The 16,571-nt window shown below is 39.8% G+C and overlaps 1 protein-coding gene across 8 annotated transcripts in view; it reads left to right on the plus strand.

Moving 5' to 3' along the window:
- NEK7 (NIMA related kinase 7) overlaps positions 1-16,571 on the plus strand; it is a 160,728-nt gene that overhangs the window by 80,689 nt on the left and 63,468 nt on the right. For all 8 annotated transcript variants that reach the window (XM_070602455.1, XM_070602451.1, XM_070602456.1 and 5 more), the window contains one exon: positions 11,211-11,351. In XM_070602455.1, the coding sequence (XP_070458556.1) occupies positions 11,211-11,351 (141 nt within the window). The remainder of the gene's footprint in view (positions 1-11,210; positions 11,352-16,571) is intronic.

The following is a 16,571-nucleotide window of genomic DNA, read 5'->3' on the forward strand; positions in this document are numbered from 1 at the left end:
TATGTCCTACCAGTACCTGCTGATGATTGCATTCTTACAATGCACCTGCCCTGTGCTGGGCATTTTGGATACCCTGTTTCATTTAATCCTAGCAGAAACCGTATGAGGCATTATTTTTCATCCTTTACAGATGAGGAGACTGAAGCTCAGACTAGTTAACTGGCTTGGCCGTGCTCACATAGCTAGAGTGGTGGAGCTGGGATTTGACCCGGGTCTGGGCGACCCTGAGCGCTGATCCTTTAGCCTTCACAGAGAAAGCTCCTCATGCATTTCCTGGCCAGTCCAATCTCCTCAGTCACAGTGACTCCTGGTGTTTTCATAGGTACCCCAAGCTCCTAGTCTTCAAGATGAAGTTGATTGTTTCTGCCCGGGATTGCACTCTTGCTTGTAATTAGTACCTCAGTACCCGCATCCGTCTAGTGCCCAGACTGCAAACAAGGGACCTTCTCCCTTACATTTAGGCAGTTTCTATGTCCTCTTGATTTGACCCCCTGAAGAACTATTGAATCTGCTAATTCTCTACGTCCTGATTGTAACTACTCTAGGTGACTGTCATTTTTTTCCTGGATTATCGCAACTTTGTAGTTGATCTCTTTACTCCTTGTTTTACTGTTTCTATTCCATTCTTTACGTTGTAGTAAGAGTCATCTTTCTGAAGTGTACATTTTATTACATCACTGTCCGTATAAAGCTGGTTTTTTATTATTCTTAGGATGAATTCTCCATTTCTTACATGACTTAGAAGGTCTTGCCTCATCTGGTCTCCTTTTACTTCTCCAGCGGCGTTTTGTGTTTTGAATTCAGATTCAGCCATATCTTGCTTGTACCATGCTCTCTTTCATCTCCAAATCTAAGGTGATGAGTAATGGTTTCAGGTGGTGTTTAAGAAGATTTAATCACTAATGGAGCATAATGAGCAAGCGGCTCATTATAATGCATGTGGGCTGCATTTCATGATAGAGACTCTAAGGAAAATGTTATAGTGGAGGAAATAGGTAATTTGGAAGACAGCAGCAAGATTCCTCTCAGGAAAATAATGATTATTGATGGTAGTTCCTTATACTAGTGTGCTTCTAATAAATAAGGATATCCTCTACCAGCAGTGGAGCGTTCACTTGAATGCATCATATTTAACAATGAGTGGTAGATATGGGTGCTCAACAGGTGTTTGTTGGATGAATGGATCAATCTCTAAATGAAATTTAATTTAATTTCTCCCTCTTCACCAGCTAAATATTCATCAATCTAACTACATTGTGTTAATATCATGTAGATTTTAGTTACTTTAGAGTTGTTTTTGGAAGAGATTGTGTGGCAACATAGAATACTAAGAAAGCTGTCAAATGATTTCACAGTATTTAAAATTGGATTGAGTTTTGAATTTAGGTTGATTGTTCATGTTTACGTACTTAGGGATAAGTGTTCCTCAAATTTTAAAGGAAATACCTTGAGAAATTTAGATGATTTTGAATGGCAATGCAGTAAGGATTCTCTCTTCTGCTCTCTTGGAAATTTCTATTTGAACAGTCTGTTGAGAGTGAAGTGGGCAAAGATGAGGCTGACATTAATCTAATAGTTTTCCAACTTTATTTAAAACTATGTTCAGGGCCTGAAATAAAGTTTTAATAATTCACTGATGAGAATTATTCTATTTTTGAGGGTGAATTTGATATTTGGAAATATTCCAAAATCCTTTGGAACCAAGTGTTTACTTGGTGAATAAAGTAAATAGTCTTACTATTCTTCTTTTGACCAAAATGAGATATCTTCTTAAATGAGACTAATAATTTTCATATGGTTCACAAACCACCTCTGATTACAATTCAGGGAAGAATTTCAGACCTGTTTTCAGTCTCGGGAACCTTCCTGGCTAAGTCCATGCCCACCCGGGGCTCCTGTTCTGAGGAGCAGCCTTGAATGTTTGCCTTCTAGTGCGTTTGTTAGAGATCAGTCACATGATTTTACCTTTAGAATACCTTTACATTTTGTCTTCTTTTGTATCATTATGTGAATATTCTGATTTTTTTCATTTGACTGTAGTTATGTCTCACACAGCTTTCTGGCTAAAATATTCGTAAAACAAGTATTTTCCAAATTTAGAAATTGTGATAATTATTTCTTTTTTCAGCCACATTTATACAGAATAAATTTAATTAGGCATCCCTTTTTCTCCCTTGACTGGATCTCATGCCAGGTAGGAGAACGAGGCGGTGGAGGAGGAGGAGCTTCTGGAAGCGTATGATAGAGGGTCTGATTGAGGATGAGAGGAGTACCTGGAATAATTTAACTCAGCGCTAACTTGCAGAACCAACAAATGAGAGAGTCAGAAAAGTGAATTAGATTGCTCAAAGTGAGTGGGCAGAGTGACAAGAGAAGGCTGAGGGCAGTGCCCTGGGGACACCCGAGTTTCTGGGAGGAGTGTGGAGAGAAGCTGGGAGTAAACAGAGGGCTGGCTGTTGAGGATGGTGGTTAGAGCTTGGGCCCTGAAGTCAGTGCCTGATGAATTCCTGGATCCCCCACTTTCTGGCCATGTGATGGAGGGCAGTACACCTCACTTTTCTTATCGATAGATGAGAGGAATAATAGTTTTCAGCTCATAGAGTTGTTACGTGTGGAGCTTTTAGTGTGGTGCTTGGTACCTAGTTAGCGCTCAGGTGACAGTGATGACGATGATGACGATGACCACACTGACAACGTTCTGCCACTGATTGTCTTGGCACACAGATTCCTCTGCCCATTGCTTGCTTCTGTATCACCTAACAGCCTTTATTGCACTGTTATTACCAACCTTCTGCCCAAACTGCTTCTCCTTTAGCCTCAGTTACTCCCAGTAAATGGCTGCTCAAGCCAATAACCTGTGAGTTATCCCTGATTTCTCTCTGTCCCGCACTTCCCATATTCAGTTCATCAGCAGTTCTACCTCAAGATCCTCTCTGGAGTCCGCGTGCTGTCTGCGCCTAACTGGGCCCCTTGGGTCGGGTCTGCGGCCTTATTCTGCCTCCACCGTGCTTTCCGCAGTCTCCTCTCCAGTTCCTTCTCCACACAGCGTCACGAGTTCTCTTTGTCACAGTGCGGTGCTCCCCTGCCTAGAACTCAGCCTCTTCACTCTTGCCGTCAGAGCACCGTGTGGTTTTGTCAGTTTACTTCCTGAACCTCCTTCCTTCCCACTGTCCCCCTGTTCTCCATGCTCCAGCCACAGTGTCCTTCCTTCTGTTCCTGGAACACGCCAAGCTCCTCCTTTCCCAAAGACATTTTCTCCAGATGTTCTTTCCCCTTTGGCTGCTCCTTCCTTTCCTTCTGGTCTTTTAATCTCAGTGAAAGTGTCACCTCAGCAAGGTCATTCCTAAATTACCCAATCTAAAATAACTATCCACTTATTTTCTATTATATCGCTCTGTTTGTCTGCATAGTTCTTCAGTATGATGAATGCGTACTGGATACTGTTATGTATTTGCTCATTGTCTTTTTATTGTTTTTGTATTATGTGTTTAACTCCCTCCCCTGTTAATATTTGTGGACTAAATGAATACATTTTAGAATACATCTTCCCTCTATTTCTCTCTCTGTCTGTCTCTCTCTCACTCTTTCTGTCTCTGCTTCTCTCAATAAGAAGCTTTTTCTCTCTCTCTATAATTTTACCAGTGTATAGCTAGTGGTGTTCGTGGGGGGGTAGTGGAGATGGAAGAGTCTTTGTCATTAATTAACTGTTCTGCTCACGATAAGCTGGGAAAGATAATCAGTATTTTCGGTTACGTAATTTGGATATAGTAATTATGCTGGGTAGTATTGCTAATGATGATTAAATGGTACAGATACCAGGGTCTTATAAATGTTTAACCAGATAATAGGTTATGTTTGGCTACTCATTTTTCTTATGCTATAGTGAATTTCCTCCTTTGTTTGATAAAAAGCCAGTTATAATGATTAATGGCATGTTGTTCAAACTGATGTAAATCTCCGACACTTAAGTATCTTTAAGGATGGTTACTTTTGAAATACTTCAAAAAAATTGAGGAAGATGATTTTTCAAATGGGAAGAAGCATATATTCACTGACACATGTGGGTTTTTTTGTGTTGTTTTGTTGTTTTGGTTTCCAGTGAAGTTTGTGGAAAATAATGTATGTCAGAGTTGTGTTAGATAGGGTTAGAAGGGTATTCTAGTTTGTATAGTTTGGAGGTGAGTAATATATTTTTCAAGATCATAGCATGAGCTTTATTGCTAAATAAAATTGAAAGGCATTTTGAAGTTTTATTACTTTTAAATTTTGGAGAGATTCAATAATATTAATATGAAATATAAAGTAATTTATTAATGTACATAATTGAAAGATGAAAATCACTAGTAAGAGGCAAGTTTGCAGTAACAATGAAAACCTTATTAATGATGCTAAATATTGTAATTAATACTGGCTTGTATATTTGGCCATTGATAACAATGCCTCTGGGAATTATCAGGATGTAATTTTCTCTCTGGAGAGTCCATTGCGTGCGTGCTGTGGCTCCTCATTTCCCCAGAGAGAGTTATCATCGTACTGCTATCCGGAGTTATCTTACTGCTCATTAAATGTCGTTGCCTTAAATTAAGAGAAATCAATTTAGTGCTAGGAAGTTATTAATTGTTCAAGGAGTTTGCACCTGTGACAGTAAGAGCTAGTGGCAAAGCAGAATGAATTTTCTTTTGAGATGAAAAGTATTTCTGTGAAGAAAGCAGTAAACACAGACTGACATGTAGAAGTTAATCCCAATTAGTTAGTAAGATCTGGTGTTTTGTGATTTGAATGCATTCAGATCAACAGGAGATTCACTAAGAAGAACCGAGAACATTTAAGATGTTCCAGAAAGCCTCATTCGCTCTAGGGTTTGATTTCTTAGTTGACATCTGTGATTTTGAATATTTATGTTTCTGAGATTTCAGGATGCTTTCCTAATATAACCTGTTAGTGTATACATTCAGATATCTCAAGAGGCTAAACTTAATAATTTACCACAAAAATGTAATATAAATGCTTCCAAGAGCAGTTTTAATCAGAGGAGTTGTGGATGTCTTAATACTTAGTAAATAAGAAATAAATACTAAAAAAACCCTCTGTAGGGGGCTGGCCCCGTGGCCGAGTGGTTAAGTTCGCGCGCTCCGCTGCAGGCGGCCCAGTGTTTCCTCGGTTCGAATCCTGGGCGCGGACATGGCACTGCTCGTCAGACCACGCTGAGGCAGCGTCCCACATGCCACAACTAGAGGAACCCACAACGAAGAATACACAACTATGTACCGGGGGGCTTTGGGGAGAAAAAGGAAAAAATAAAAATCTTTAAAAAAAAAAAAAAAAAAAAAGATATACCAAATAACTGTTTAAAAAAAAAAAAAAAAAACCCTCTGTAGGCTTATAGTTTGTTATCCATTAATTAGTTTTGAGACTTCTTCCAAAAATGAATCTGTTTGAAAATACTTATATGGGGTGTATAGTCTTTATTTACTAATTTTGGAAGATATTTTGTGCAGCATTAGCAATGCCCTTTCTCAGTTTTCTTTTGTCATGAAGGGTGTGCAGTTTCCTACTCACAGGGGTTGTGAGCTTTGAACCAGCTGTTCTCCTCTTCAGTTTACCTGTGATTTTAAACTTTATTTTAAGCATGTTCCAACCATATGATGTAATTGCCACCCAACATGGTTTTATGTATTAAGCGCTCCCCCACAAGAATTATGAAGAGAACTTTGGGCAGAATAACTATCGTTAGATATGCTGTGTGCACCCGAATAGCCTCATGACCGAGGAGTTAGGCTCTGTTCCTTCTTGAATCAGGAAGATAATCCACATGGTGAGTGGGGTCCCAGCAGGACGGCAGAGCCCGTGACTGGGTGATTCTTAGAACCCTGGTGAGTATGCCATTGGCATATGGGGAGTCGAGCAGTAGGTAGAGACAGACTGCACTGTGGCTCAGAAAGAAGGACTAGAAAAGAAAATTAGGTGGAGACTAAAGAATTTCAGTCCTGAAAGCTGGAGGATGTGAAGGAGGGTCCACAAACACAGGACCCTGGTGGGGAGAGTGAGGTGGAAAGTTGTTCCGGCTGGCACTCCTGGGGAGATGAGTATCTTAACGGAGAGTATAGTGAGCCCCTGCTGTGTGCGTGGCTCTGTCGTGGGTTCTCAGATTCATTGTCTCACTCAGACACAGTTCTTTGGGTAGGCCTACCCCTGTTTCACAGAAGTAGGAAACAAGGTTTGGCTGGCTTGCCCAGTTCAGAAAGATTCTGAGCATCACAACTGAGATTTGAGCCCAGGCCTTGCTGACTGACTCCTGAACCTGTGCCTGTTCTATTGGGCTGTATGGGAACTCGGCGGCTTCTTCTGTCATGCCATGCCGAGGCCAAGCTTTGGAGCACAGTGTCCAGTGCTTCCCCTGTCACTCCACGGGGACGGGGCTTGGTTAGGAAGGAAGGTCTCCTTTAATAGCGGGGATGGAAGGGATTTCTCTTTCTCCTGTTGGGAAACCGTTAGAGGCAGAGGCATTCACCGTGCTGTGTGGGTCTGATGTTTTTCCGCTACACTACACTGCTTCCCCACTAGGTTCTGCTTGGGGCCTATCAGTGTTACAGTCATGCACTGTGTTTAAAACCTTTTGCATGCATTAAGTTGTTTCAAATACATTCACTTATTCAGTAAATATTTATTGTCTTTGTTTAAAAAATTTCTTTTTTTTGCTTGAGGAAGATTGTTGCTGAGCTAATGTCCATGCCAGAGTTCCTCTGTTTTGTATGTGGGGTGCTGCCACAGCATTGCTTGATGAGCTGTGTGTAGGTCTGCACCCAGGATTGAACCTGCGAACCCCGGGGCACCAAAGTGGAGTGTACCAACTTAACCACTACGCCACCAGGCCAACCTCTTTGGTGTCTTTTTAAAATAAATTTATAAAAAATTCATTTATATAAAAATTCGTGTCAGGCAACCTTCGTGGCATCTGGGTACAAAGATAAAACTTGATCTCTGCCTTTGAGAAGCTCAGTGTATGAAGGAGGAATACATATTTATAAACAAATCATTAAAATCCAGCCTGATCCAGAACCTCGCCCAGTGCCCGAATTGGTACAACTGTGCGTGGAGTCGAATGACGCCCATCACTTGCTGCGGAAGCAGAGAGGCGGGAGCAGCAGAGCTGCCTGAGTGAGCTAAAGACGGTTCCATAGAAGGGCTGGCAGCTGGATCCCGAAGATGAGTTGTGGTTTCGCAGGTGTGAGAGTGAAGTTATTCAGAAGGCATGGGACGAGCAGATGCCTTGCATGGAGGGGCCAAAGCTCAGTGTGCACTTGGGGAACAAATGGTGTGGCTGGTGGACGAGGCCCCTGGCTAGTTTCAAGTGACTAGAAGAGCCCTCTGCCATACGCAGTAAGGGGTCCTTACCCTCGTTTTAGAGTGGAAGAAACAGAGTTGGTTTTACTTTCATGAAAGCTGAAGGTCCTTTGAATGACTCATCTCAAATCCAAAAGCCATTTTGTGCAGCTCAGAAAAATCCCCTGGGCCTTAAGGGCCTGTAGGAGACTGAGACCTGAGACCCACTTTATACGCCAAACTGAGAACAGAGAAAGGGCAATTAAAGTGATTTCACTGGGTTTATATTTCATACTGATTTGAATCTCATTATTTTGCTGAATTATTTTATTCCCGGTATAACTCAAATGCTAAACTGAAAAAAATGGGAAATTGAGTATCATTCAAAAAAGAGAATATAGCTTTTTCCTCAAAATAGTTCTTTACTTGAGTGGGCACTCATTTGATGTCTCATCTTTTTATTTAAGGCACCTAATACAATTTTGCCTACAATGGAATATAACTCATGGACATGAAGTTTGACACTGAATACAGTGTAATGGGATCATTACCCAAGCAGGCGTATTACCTGTCTGATGATCTCCTAAAGGAGACCTCATCCAGCATGAGCTTATTTTTATACAAATTGCGGTGTGGCAACGAGACCCAAGGGTAGCTGGAGATGTGCAGCTATGCTCCTTCTCGTGTCAGCTCTCCACGTCTACACTGGGTGACAGGACATGGGAGCAGATGAGACAAGCTGTCACTCAGCCACACTGCCCTTTGAAGAAAGGCCATGGGGGGAAAGAGGTGCCGCAAATGGGCTGTGAAGTTTACATACACTGCCCACTGTTAAACAGATTACGTCTAATGAAGTGTCTAATGCTCAGGCCATATCAACCTAATCCTCGGTGGCAGTTCATGCCTCAACTGCCAAAAAACACCGCCCTCTGGCCTTCTCTCGCCCCTCTGGCCGCCAAGCACAGGGAGGTGCCCAGTCTTAATAAACCAAGACAGTGTGTGATCTGACATGCAAATGTAGGTCATTGCATATGTAAATGTGTGATTACAAACCTGCACGCCAAAACATATTAGCGAGACTCTGCTCTCAGCATGCGGTTGTCACACTGCTTTAGCAGTTCACGCTAACATTTGTCAGTTATTGTGCAGACAGAAGATGGAATTCCCAGTCAAATTGGAAGTATCTGGATTGTATGATAGTGTTCCTAATGATGAAGCTGTGTTTTACTCTTGAGATTGACACGTTTTCATCAGGAGAAAGAATGGTCTGTACATACACGGGAGAGGAAGGCATTCTGTGTCTTAGATGTTGGGACTCTGCTAGTGTGTCAATATCTTTTAAAAAAAGACTTCTTAGAAAAGAGAAGCAATCTAAAAAAATCTGTCCTCTTTAAATGAAACTTTTATTTAAACTAAAAAAAGTTGCTAATATCCATTGAATACATCTGAGAAGTGGTACTTTGTCAGTTTCCTTTGTTAAATAGATGCCATTTTGTAACAGCAACACTTAATTATAAATTAATCTCAATGACTCCAAAAGGAAAATCTTATGAATGAACAGCATGGCAAGCTGTCTCCCTTTATTTGTTAATTTTATTTTTCTTATTATGGTATATATTTTTGTTTTCTTTTTGACACATGTTCCTATTCCTGGTTTTTGGGTTTTTTTTCCCATCAAAAGACTTGAAATGGAAAGTATCTGTGAATCATCATGTAGGGTCCCATAGTGTTGGGTCATATTGTAGGTGACTGTTCAGTAACCATGACAGTAAAGCATAGGCTATCCTGGGAATCAGGGCTTGGAAGTCAATGAGACAAGTTTTGATAAACATCTACATTATAGGGTTGTCATGGGCATTGAATTAGATGGCATATGAGTCCTAATATATAGTACCTGTTAAGTTGTAGTTGCCAAAATGGAACCTTCTATTATTGTAGTAGGTGTTACTATTATTATTCTGTTGTAACAATTACTTTTGGCCTTATGTTTATGAAATGAATTTGTGAAATTTCTTGTATTCTCATTATTTTGCGTGTCTTAATGGAAGAATGGAATTTTTTGTGACAATGTTTTGGACCTTCAGAAGAAAGAAAAGCAATGTACACTAGCAAATTCTTGCTCCTTTTCTTGTCTTTTTGAGAAACACTGTGTTTGAATTCTAGTGAAACTTCAGCAGAATTTTATAGAGTTTTGCTCGTGAGGTACGTACAGGGAAATTAACGAGATAAAACGTACTGCTGGTTAATTGAAGTACTGCCCATATGACAAAATAGCCTTCTGCATAAGTCATGGAGTCACCAGCCTTAACAGAGGTTTATTTGGGGGTCTAAGAGATCGAGTTGAATGTAATCTCTGAACCAGTGCCGTCTCTGATTGCATTGATAAGTATTTAATGTTCAGTGTCATTAGGAGGTACACTAGTCAGGCCCCACAAGAATGTCATGTTTACTCTAAGTTGGCTTGTAGAGCAAGTCTGCAAAAATGTGAGCAAAGTGGTGAAAGGCTTGGAAGAGTGTACTTACCAATAATCTAAGAATCTTGAAAAGGCCCATGCATGTTTAGCCAAAAAAGTTAAGATATAAGGGCATATGATAGCTAAACTAGACTACCCTATCATTGTTTCTCTCATAGCACAGTGAAGAGTGTCTTTCAGGTATTTGAGTAGGCTCTTTGAGAGTTGAAAACATTTCTAATTCATCCATATTTCTCTAGCAGCTAGCACAGTACCTGGCACATAGTAAGTGCTAAAAAAAATTAGTTAAAAAAAGAAATGATATTTTCCATGAAGGAAAAAAAAATATTGTTTGAAAATGTAATTAAGTACTAAGAAAAGGAAGCCAGTCTGAAAAGGCTACGTCCTGTATGATTCCAATTATATGACATTCTGGAAAAGGCAGAACTATGGAGACAGTAAAAAGATCACTGGTTGCCAGTGTGAGTTGGGGCAGGGGGAGGAATAGGGAGGGCACAGAGGATTTTTAGGGCAGTGAAAATATGCTGTATGATACTGTAGCGATGGATATATGTCATTATACATTTGTCCAAACCCAGAGAGTAGACAACACCAAGAGTGAACCCTCAGGTAAACTATAGACTTTGGGTGACGGTAATGTGTCAATGAAGGTTCGTCAGTTGTAACAGAAGTACCACTCTGGTGGAAGATGTTGGTAGTGGCGGAGGCTATGCATGAATGGAGGCAGAGGGTGTCTGGGAAATCTCTGTACCTTCCTCTCTATTTTGCTGTGAACCTAAAACTGCTCTAAAAAAATAAAGTCTTTAATCATAAAAAGTAGTGATGGGGTGGGAAACTTCCTGCCACTGGAAAATCTTCTTTGTAGAAGTTAAGTAACTATCAGGAAGTTCAGAAGTTCCCCATGCACTAATTGGCAGCTTGGACTAAATGAATGTGTATGTATATACCTGATCCGTTTCAATTCAAAGATTCTTTGAAAAAGAAAAGAAATACCGAAGAGGTGCTAGATTGAATGGGATAAGTTTATGTTCTGTGAACTAAGGACAATTTATACAGAGTTCCTATCTAAAATTTCAAAATCCTCCTTATCCCTGACATTTCGTATGCCTCTTCCTTCATTTATTTTTTTCTAGTCCTTTCTAGCTCACGTACTGTCTCTCTCTATATATATTTCATATTTACCTTGTGTATCATTTTTCTTCCCCACCAGAATTTAAGTTCTCTGAGTGTAGGGAATATTGTCTAATTGGCTGCTATATCCCCAGTCTATAGAGAACAGTGTCTGGCATGAACAGTTCAGTAAATATTTGTTGAATGAATGGATGTCTGCAGCCTTACCTGCTTATGTGAAAACAGTCCATGATTGTGTGTATATTGTGTGATTGAAAACTTTTCTGACTTTTTTAATTACAGAAGGCCTTACGACCGGATATGGGCTATAATACGTTAGCCAACTTTCGAATAGAAAAGAAAATTGGTCGCGGGCAATTTAGTGAAGTTTATAGAGCAGCCTGTCTCTTGGATGGAGTACCAGTAGCTTTAAAAAAAGTGCAGGTAAGATGATTTTAATTATCTAAATCAATGTAAAATTATGCTATGAATAACAGCTAGAGAAAAGGATGTCCTGAATGATTGAGTAGTGACAGCCTTGAGAATGCTGAGAAAGAGTAAACGTTGTGCTTGAAAAGCTTGAATTGAGTGTAGCACACAGTGGAGATTCATTTTTAGTTTTAATATTACTTCTAGGCTTTAAAAATTAAGCTGGTTTTGTTCACCCAGACTCAGTGATGCCGGGAATAATCCTAGACATGCTCCCACAAGTCCAGGCTTTGAGGCAGCACTGTTGTTCCTCACTGGACACGGCTCCAGATGTTGTGTCCTCAGCTGAAGGCATCACAGTAGGAAAAATAGACTCAATGTGTATTGTCTAAGTTGACAAACGGCAGTCAAGATTAGGGCGAGGTATATTAATGTGGAGAACCACACTGGCAATAAATGAAAGAAAAATGAACTTTATTTCCTGGGAAATTTTCAAAAATGAAGTAGATAAGATGAGAGGATTGATATCCTGTTGAAAATCTCCGTGTCGTATTTGTGTCATTTTGGGGTCAGCCTTGCGCTCCCACCCTGACTCTTCTCTGTTTTCCTCAGATTCTCTGTCTTGCCCGGCTCCTCTTCCCGAGTCCCGCCCTTGCCCCGTGGGTTAGCCCCACTGGTCTGCCCTGCAGTGCTCGCTTGGCAGAGCCCTGGGAGTCTCACTTGCCCCAGCAAGTCTTGAAGTCTAATTTCACTTGCCCTCTGGTCTAGAAGGTACTTGTCCTTCTGCCTCAGAGTGTGTTTGACATCATACAGTTTTACTTCTCTTTATCAGATAAGGGAGTTAGTGTTCACACCTGCCGGTAGACCTCCCGTTTTACTCTGCAACCCTGATACCTTTCCTCTGTAGAGACTTGTGAAACCTAAGTTTCCTCTTACTTTTTTTCTAACTTCTTAAAGATCACTATACTTGCAACAGCCATTACAGAGTGAACAGTTTTCACTTACATTTTTAATGAAGTAGCAAATATTTATGAAAGATTTCATGTGGCATATATGTTAGAGATGAAGAATAATAGAGACACCCTCATATTCATCATGCAGCTTAAGAAATAAAACGTTAAAGTAATTTTGGCCCATGTCTGCCACTCCCTTCCCTCAGAGGTAACCATATCCTGAATTTTGTGTTTATCATTCCTTTGCTTTTCTTTATAGTTTCCCCTACATCTGTATAAATTCTAAGCAAATCTGCTGTTGGCTTTTGCATTTTTTAACCTTTATACAGATGTTGTCACATGTTGGTGCATGTGGCTGTACTTGGTCCTTTTCACTGCTGTATAGTATTCACTTGTTCTTGTTAAGTGTTGCTTGCTATTTATGTTGTTTACAGTTATGTGCTATTATAAAAAGTACTTCTGTGATGTTGATATGTGTCTTTCCTAGTGCACGCATGAAAAAATTTGTCTTTTATATGTGCCTAAGAGTGGAAATGATGAGCTAAAGGGGATGCACATGGTTCGCACTACAAGTTAACACCATTTTCCAAAGTTAGACCAGTTGACTTTCTCACCAGCAGCTTGTAAGAGTAGCAATCTTCTGTCTTTTAATAGGCCACTTATAGCTTAAGAAAATACAGTATAGAATGAGATATTAGTGTTTATGAAACAGATGACTTCTGGAATGATTATTGCCTTACAGAATAACTCTTTGATCCATTTTTAAAATGTATTTTTTGAATTTCCACTCTATCTCTGAGCACTGACCTAAATAAAAAAGAAACAAGTGGTATTATTTCTACCCTCAGGGTGAAACGAGTCTATCTAGAACATTGAGCTATTAAATCCTGTGATGGGGATTCCTGATTTAAATAGGTGGGAGTCCACAGAATGGAGAGGTCAGTTTGAGCTGCTGGTGTTGGTGGAATTGGAACTCAAGCCAGGCTGTCGATGTGAGACCAGATTCTGGAGAGCATTGAAACCAGGAACAGGAATTTGAATCGTAGGGAAGTCAGGATTCACTGTGGAATCTCATGTAGGGTCATAACCTTCAAAATTGGCTATTTTCAAAATAAAAGTGCAAACTGAACACACACAGAATGGACTGGAGAGAAAATGGCTGCTGACTTGCTGCAGGTGGTCAAGGCCAGAGGGTAGATGGGTTGAGACATCATTTGGAGGTCCCTGGGGCCTTCTTGGCCTTCTTCTCCACCTTCCCACTGATTCCATCTCCATTGATTACTTTTTAAATCACCGAGCCTTGTCATTAGAAATACTTAGCAAGAAGAGAAAAGGAAGAAGGGAAGAAAAGAGGGAGAGAGAGAAGGAACAAAAGCTCCTCCAGGTCTCTCTGAGTACCATCTGCATCTTTCTTCCTCCCTGTATTTTTCTTCCTTTTGATTGGAAATTTGAATGGACATGAGTTAATGTGCACAGTTGTGTTTCCATTCAGTGCTAGACGCCCCCTGCACTGCCCCCGTTTGACTCTGTGATAGACCTCAGACAATGTCTCCTGCTCTGCGGAGTCCAAGTTTGTCCTCTGGATTATGCCATTCCTCTCTGCCTTTTTAAGTGTTGACATTATTGCATCTTCTAGTTTAATTGTAAGTTGTTTATAGAAGAGAGATATGATGTTGTGAAGGTATTCTTAGCTTATTTAATTAGAGAGCTGTGTGTTAAACCTTTGTGAGGAGAAATATATTTGCATTTCAGACATGTTATGGATTTTTGTGATATTTTGCACTTTATTGTGCTTAACAATAAAGCCCATAGTTCTTCCCTTTTAAAAAGCTATCTTTGCACCTTAAAGTGAAAATGTTTTAAAATCTCTTTAACCAGAATATTTTCCTTTCTGAAGAATCCTAGCACTTTTTAAAAACATTCGTAAAGAGTGGAATACAGGACTTCCTCATGCAACTTGTTATTTAAAGGCTGCATTACTTGACTCAGGAGCTGGGGCCTTTAAAAAAGCAGTGTGCTAAGCTCTTGCCTTTCCTGTAAGTTTCCCTGCTACCTGTATGTGGAAGGAAGAGCGTGTGTACGGAAGGCATGTTACTTCTTTGAAATCATAAAGGGATCTCAGAGTCTGTGTATATAGCAACATGAACCAAGCTTGTTGAAAGTTTTCCCACAACCCATCATGATTCATTTGCCAAAAATTAAGATATTATTTAACTGATGTAACCACGCAATTCCATATGCCAACGTTGCTTCCCCCTCTCCCTGCCTGCCTCCCTTCCTGCTGCTCATTCACTTCATTCCACGACTGTTATTGATCACCTAGCATTCAATGGTCAGTGTCTAAGGCTTTGGGACTCCTGAGATAAACAGCATCACGGGACTCATGGGATTCCAATAGAAGTGCGACCAAGACACCTCTAAATTCATGAGATGGGTACTGTAATGGGAGCAGCCTTGAGGGGCACAGAGGTGAGATGAGGCTAGGAAAGTCTTTACAGGGGAAATGAGTTGGGTCTCAAAACCTCAGTTCTTTGTATGGAAAGATTATCAAAGAGTTGTTTTGATCTGGTACATGCAATCTGTATTTTATTATACTTAGCTCATTGATTAGACCTATGTAATTGGAATTGGTTTTTATTTCATCGGTTTTATGACATGGTGTTAGAGTAGTATGAGTTTGAGTCTTACTGTTTCTCTTGTGTAATCATAGGTGAGGTACTTTAATCCTTAGTTCATTAATGCTTCATTTCTCTGCTTACTCTTAAGTTATATGTCCAGATAATACTGTTTTACTGTGGGACGTCCGTTGTCAGTCAGTGACACTTACTGGTTTGGAAAGCACTTTTGTATCCCTAAAAGCAAACGGAAAGTTATATTTTGTTCAAAGTCACCTTTTTGATCCAGGCAACCTCACAAAAGCTTCCTGAAAGGACAGGATTCTTTGATGTTTAATGCTTTACTTATATTGCTTATATTTGGTTGTTATTTTAAAACGTTTGTTAAAAAATCACTTTTTAAAGTATGTTAATGAGTGTGGCTTGTTTTGTTACGTAAGCTAATAATTTTAGATTCTAGATTCTGCATGTTTCCTTGTGATTAGAAATTAGGATTGCATGCAATTAGATATTTGTAGACAGTGGTAGTTTCTTCCATAATGGATACAGGATTTTAATATATTCATAACCTCGTTAGCCATATATTCACTCTCTTTCTCAGTGTTCACTGTGATTGCTGAATTCATCCTGCAGCTTTTATCAACTTTATTATTTAATTTCTAGAGACTTCCTTTGAAACTTCCAGTTGTTATATGAGCAAATAAAAATCGGAAGCATTTGTAAAATAATCCATATATTACATTTTTAAAAATTGGAGACTAATTTAGTAATTGATATTAGTTTACTTGTCAAGAAGATATAGGCATTTTATCTTAAAAATTAAAGCTTCTTAATTTTATTTTACTGTGCTTGCAATTTTATTTTAGGGATATAAGGGATATAGTAAATTTTTAGTCTTGTTGAATGTTTAGAGAATAGGGCATTCTAGTTAACATTTTGGGGTTATAATGAATTACCACATATGGTATAAAAGGATTACTAACGTTAAAAATATTTAAATAATACAGTAGACATCAGTGGCATAATTTAGTCCTTTGTCCTTTTTTGATGTTTCGCATTTTATTTTCTTTAGCATCTTATGGTACTGTTAATAGCGCAAAGGGCACCATCTGCTTGATGCGAGACAAAAGCCAATTGTCAAGAGGCAAGATGGTGGCAGAGAAAGGACATTTTGTTACAGCTTGCTAGCAAGAGGGAACATGGCTGACTCATGTCCAAAAGAACCATCTTAAGGGGGCACAGAATCTTGAAGCAGTTATATAGGCCAGTGGGCTGTAGGGGAGGGGGTAGGAATGTTGACCCTCTGGTGCTACAGACTGGGAGTTGCCACACCAGATCTTTCGGTTGTCATTGATGATGGCTATCAGCATGGACTCTGTTTGTGGGTCATCACGTTCCTAAGGAACTCAAAAGAATGAAGTTATCATCTTATCGCAGCTAGGAGGTATATGCACTAGCAGGGGTCATAAAATCTACAGAACAGGAGAATCTCCTGGAGGGTGCAAGTCTAGCTGGGTTGGTTAGTCAGAGGTCATTCAAAGTTACACTATGGTCTCTTTCCTACAGTATGGCTTCCCTTATGTCAACCTTGTGTTGAGCTGGTTTCAGTACCTTGGGGTTAGCATTATGATAACACATGTTTTGATTGTATGGGTTCATCTTAAAAA

Source organism: Equus przewalskii, chromosome 31 (assembly GCF_037783145.1).
Source record: "Equus przewalskii isolate Varuska chromosome 31, EquPr2, whole genome shotgun sequence".
Taxonomy (NCBI): domain Eukaryota; kingdom Metazoa; phylum Chordata; class Mammalia; order Perissodactyla; family Equidae; genus Equus; species Equus przewalskii.